This window comes from Helianthus annuus, chromosome 4 (assembly GCF_002127325.2).
Source record: "Helianthus annuus cultivar XRQ/B chromosome 4, HanXRQr2.0-SUNRISE, whole genome shotgun sequence".
Lineage (NCBI taxonomy): Eukaryota > Viridiplantae > Streptophyta > Magnoliopsida > Asterales > Asteraceae > Helianthus > Helianthus annuus.
This window is the reverse complement of record NC_035436.2, coordinates 57,151,984-57,157,615: the sequence shown is the minus strand read 5'-3', so window position 1 is coordinate 57,157,615 and position 5,632 is coordinate 57,151,984. Positions and strand designations below refer to the sequence as shown.

At 36.8% G+C, this 5,632-nt stretch overlaps 1 protein-coding gene across 1 annotated transcript; it reads left to right on the top strand.

Moving 5' to 3' along the window:
• Window positions 1-477: 477 nt before the first annotated feature.
• LOC110936476 (50S ribosomal protein L21, chloroplastic) lies at window positions 478-4,373 on the top strand. Its single transcript, XM_022178871.2, has 5 exons — window positions 478-894; window positions 2,494-2,574; window positions 3,307-3,408; window positions 3,794-3,868; window positions 4,096-4,373. The coding sequence occupies exons 1-5, from the start codon at window positions 577-579 to the stop codon at window positions 4,162-4,164; spliced, it is 645 nt and encodes a 214-aa protein (XP_022034563.1). The 5' UTR covers window positions 478-576; the 3' UTR covers window positions 4,165-4,373.
• The last annotated feature ends 1,259 nt before the right edge of the window (window positions 4,374-5,632 follow it).

Below are 5,632 nucleotides of genomic sequence, written 5' to 3'. Positions count from 1 at the left end.
GGTGGTGTGAGGTGTGGAGGTGTGAAGGTGTGTAGGCAAGGAGATAGAGAGAAAGGGCATTTTAGTAATTTCACACTCACTTAACTAGACAAACTAACCCCCATCCAAGCTAGGGACTATCCGAGAACGAATTTGCAAAAATTAGGGACTATAGCTGTAATTTTAAAAATGTAGGGACTATAGGTGAAATCTGGGCAAACCACAGGGACTATTCGGACATTTTTCTCTTTAATATATATAGAGAATAGAGAATATACGAAGAAAAACAAGATAAAATATTCGAATTAAAGAGGTCGTGTTCTGGCTGACTCAAGAATATTCATGTCGTGTTCGGGTTCATGCGTGTAACATCATTTTCGTGTTCGGGTTCGTATAAAATTTTCGGGTTCAAGTCAGGTTAGACCAGCCAACCACGAACACGACTCGTTTAATACCTGTGTTAAATCGTAGGAAACCGAAACTTAAAGGGACTTGAGTGTAAATTAGGAGACTTCCATTTCCATATACCCAAAGGCTCTGGTTGCAGGATAAGATAGGACCTGCAAGCAAACGGATAGTGCGAGCAAAGCTTCAACAATGGCGATGAGCTTATCGTGCGCCTCATCCATCTTCACCCCCAAAAAACCTTCTACAACACCACTCACCTTCAATTTCACCTCTCATCCACCTTCAGTTTCATCTTCATTCCTCCGATTCACTTCTCAATCGTGCACCAGACCCTTATCCTCATCCACAATTGTCCCTAAACTTTCGCAGACTGAAGCTCCATCCGTTGAGTCGGAAGCTGAAGCTGTTGAAGTCCAGCAGGAACCTGAAGCTGTTGAATTTGAGCAGGCAGAACAAACCCTAACCACAACTGAATCCAAAGGAGAAGATGTATTCGCCGTTGTTATGGTGAGTTCAGTTTTACGAGAACATTTGCATTTTAATAAACCGTAAGTGTGATAACAATGATTGTTTATGTGCAATTGGATGATTGATAGGGGTGAGCAATAGTCGAACCGTTATGTTATTGTTTGTACCATCGGTTAACCGAAACCGAACTGAAAACCAAGAAAACCGAACCGAAATTAGCTGAAACTGACTTAACCGAAAGTCAGTTATCAGTTATTGTTTGTACCATCGGTTAACCGAAATTAACCGAATCGAACCATTTATATTTTTATATAATTCTAGCTTTTATACCTCATTTCATGTATTTCATATTTTATACTTTCATTTCATTTCATGTATTTATACCTCCATTTCATTTATTTATACCTAGGGCTGTAAACGAAACGAATGTTCAGCGAACAGTTCGTGAACCGTTCGGCGGAAAGTTCGTTTATGTTCGTTCGATTAGCTTAACGAACGAACATGAACAAAAAAATTCGTTTGGTTAGCTTAGCGAACGAACACGAACACATGTCTCGTTCGTTCGACTACGTTCGTGAATGTAGTATGTTCGTTTACGTTCGTTCGTGTTTGTTTGATTATATCAAAAAAATAATAAATAATAAACAATAATCCTTTTATCTAAACATATTGAAAACTTGAAACCCTTTTTTTTCTAAGTAGCTAAAATTTGGACATTCTAAGACATTTTTGGGGATAATTATGTCTAAATTAGTTAGGGGTTGTTTGTTTACCTCTTAATAAGGCTCTTAATGGTTCAGACCTCTTACTGGTTCAGCACTTAATGGTTCAGACTGTTTGTTTCACGAGCAGATGTCTGAATGGGTCAGACATTTGCCTCTGAATGGTTAAGATTTATACAGAGTCTGAATGGTTAAGACCTCTAATCTGAATTGGTCAGACATTTGCCTCTGAACGGTTAGCATTATATACCTCTTACTGGTTCAGCACTTAATGGTTCAGACCTCTTATTGGTTCAGCACTTAACCATTCAGATGTTGCCAAACGGCCCCTTAAACTTGATTCATCGTTTGGTGGTCTAGTAGACTTCTTGTGTTTTGATTTATCATTTGATGGTTGTATTTAACTACTTATATTCAATGTTTAAGGATACCGATGTTTATATTTTTTTATTTTCAAGTTAAATGTTCGTTTGCGTTTGTTTTTATTTGCTTGCGTTCGTTTGTGTTTGAGACCAGTGTTCATTAACTGTTCGTGAACAACTGAATTTCCTTAACGAACGAACACGAACATAAACTTATGTTCGGTATGCGTTCGTGAACAGTTCGCGAACATGTTAATTTCCTTAACGAACGAACACGAACATGGCCTTGTTCGTGTTCGTGTTCGTTTACAGCTTATACCTCTATTTCATGTATTTATACCTCCATTTCATGTATTTATACATCTATTTCATGTATTTATACCTAAATTATATGTATTTCTAAGCCAAAATTTTAGCCCTTGTTTGATTTGGTTATTAACCAAGCCGAAAAATTTACCGAACCGATTAACCGATGACTTCGCTTACGGTTAACGCTAATAACCGAACCGTGCACACCCCTAACGATTGATGTTTTGGTTTTCATTGTCGTTCAGATTGGGGGCAGACAGTATATAGTATTTCCAGGGCGGTTTCTGTACACTCAGAGGCTCAAGGGTGCCAATGTTGACGATAAAGTAAGCAATCAAGCTCGGTTTCATATAGACTGTTTTTGGTTATTTATTTGCTGTGTTTTAATTTAATATATGTGGGGTGCTAAATGGGTCGTGTTTGCGGGTTGGTGGGTCTAACAAAGAAGCTTATTTATTTATTTATTTATTTATTTTTGCTAAATGTGACCCCACAATCGTATTCGTTGGCTGGTTAGCCCAATAAAGAATTTTAGTTTTTTGCATATTAATGCTCTAAAGTTACAAATTTACAACAAAAGAATACAAATGTGTATACAATAGTTACATTAAAACTATAGAAGTGATACTCATTTCTGTTTTATCTTTTGAATTTGACATAAAATACGTATTTTGTTTAAGTTAAAGTTATGACATAAAAGTTAAAAACAAATGGGTCAACGGTCAACCCGCACACTTTCCAAATCGACCAGAACCCTACCCACTTAGCTCATCATGTTTTGACCCAAATCTATTTAGACTAAATCTAAACCTGCAAATTTCGTGTTAGGTTCGTGTCATGTTAAAAATTTATACCCCTACGATAGGATGAACTTTTCATTTTTGGTAATAAGCCTTTGTGTCATGGTTATGGGATATGCTGGATAATATACATTAAACAAAGGTCACAAGCGTATGCTTTATTTCTCTTTTCATGTAACTGCATAGACTAATATCGACCACCATTCGACTTTATGTTTTCTTGCTTTTTTAACTTCTGACACAAGTTGGTATATGTAGATTATTTTGAACAAGGTGTTACTCGTTGGCACAAAAAACAGCACATATATCGGAAAGCCAATAGTGCCTAATGCTGCTGTACATGCAGTAGTGGAGGAACAGGTACTTCATTTTACTTCACTCAATGTTACATTTGTTTCTATGTTTACCAGAAGCAATTATAAATGTGTAGATTTGGGTTGTGTTTTATCTAAAATAAAATAAAACTTGGCTTGAAATGAAACATTTCAAATGAGTTGAATAGGTCAAACATGTCACGTGTCTCCCAAAGTGTATTTTTAGCTCTTATGACCTCCTAAGTCACTTTTTTAAGATCAATGTACGTTTGTTAGTAAAATATTTAATAAAAGGACAAAGTCTCGACCCATTTGGCCATTTCTATTCATACCAAAAGTAACCCGTTTGGGCCTTTACTCGACGGTCCTATATGTAACCTTTAACATTCTTGGGTCATATTCTGCTCACTGCTTTATCGTGCACTGTGTAGGGGCTTGACCCGAAGGTGGTGGTCTTCAAGTACAAGAAGAAGAAGAATTACAGGAGAAATATTGGTCACAGACAGGTATTCTTCTTGAAGTTTCGAATTTTTATTTGAACCCATACGGCAAACACGCACACACACACACACGTGTATGTGTTGGGGGGTAGTAACTTTCTCATGTACCAAAATCATAAAAGAAAATCCACAGAAATTTAGAAAGTTTTACCCCCGAACTTAAATCGTACCCCTTTTGTAAATGGATGTGAAGTCTCGTTTGTATTTGATTGTTTCTACTTTAAACCATGCAGCCAAACACTCGAATTCGGATCTTGGGTATCACAGGCTATCAAGATTCCCCAGCATCTACTCTCCCCTGATATGTTGCTTACTTTCTACGAAGTTTCATTTAGGAACTTGTGCTGTTCTTTTGCGGTTTGTTTTACATCTTTGTAATTGAGAAATACTTCAATTGTTATTAGTCTAGCTGCATATTTTCCCTCTAAACTAAGATTTCCAGCATGATCACGGTGTGTTTTAACGTTTTATACGCACCATAATCTACAACTATTACAGTCAACTGTCTTGTTGTAAAAAAAAAAAAAAACAGTATTGTAGACGATTATTAGTTAAGAGTCTTGATGCTGCTATAAATGCACCAGTCGGTTAAGGCCCAGGACGTAATTCCCGAGCCAATCGTAATCTTGTTCCCATATTTTTACGAAGAAAGCCTAGATGGGACAGTCGCAGTCAAGGACCTAGGTAGACCTTAGTAACATTATTATGCAACAATTTTCAAACTTGACCGGACCTAAGTCCAAAATCAACAGCAGAATGAGAGATGATTAGTTTTACTCGTGATCATATTCGTTCTGATATAGCTTGACTTTCTCGGGAACAAAATGTAGCTGTATTCTATCTGAACATAGCGGAGCACTTGCTGACCAGAACCGTGCCTTATCCACCCGCTAATATCACTGTGATAAGTGATTTCCCCATCGGCCACAACCGAAGCACCCGCGGAAACTTTGAAGTCATTACCAAAAGTCCAGGTCCTTTTTTAGTATTATGAATATGATTGCTAGATAATAGCAGCCCAGCAGGTAGAAATTGAATCTATCTAAATCAGCAATAAATTTTAAAATTTAACTAGGACGCATTATGTATAAAAAATAACGAGTTAAATGCCATTTTAGTCCCTATGGTTTTGGGTCATTTTGTTAGTTTAGTCCAAAGGCTTGAAACGTTGCCATTTTAGTCCAAATAGTTTCAAGCGTTTACATTTTAGTCCACTGGGTTAACTCCGTCCATTTTTTCTGTTAGCTAGAAGGGTAATTCGATCATTTTATATGGTTGAATTGTCTTTCTAGTTAACAGAATTACATATAAAATGACTGAAATGCCCTTCTAGTTAACAGAATAAAGGGATGGAGTTAACCCAGTGGACTAAAATGGCAACGTTTGAAACTATTTGGACTAAAATGACAACGTTTCAAACTTTTGGACTAAAATGACAACGTTTCAAACTTTTGGACTAAACTGACAAAATGACCCAAACCACAGGGACTAAAATGGCATTTAACTCAAAAATAACTTTTAAACCTTACAAATAATCATGTCTGTTTTCTAAATTTTACACAGAATTTAGGGATTTTCAGTCATAGATTGTGGTTATGTGATAGTAGTTACCTCAAGTATGGAAGAATGTGATCGTGGTCATGATAGAGACTGCCAAGACAACCAATGAGCTTATGGATAATGGTGTTGCTCGCAGTGATCTGGTTCTTGTCCTTGGATTTTCTGTGCTTTCTCAATGCTTCACACTTCAGGTGAAGCTCTCAAGGTTTG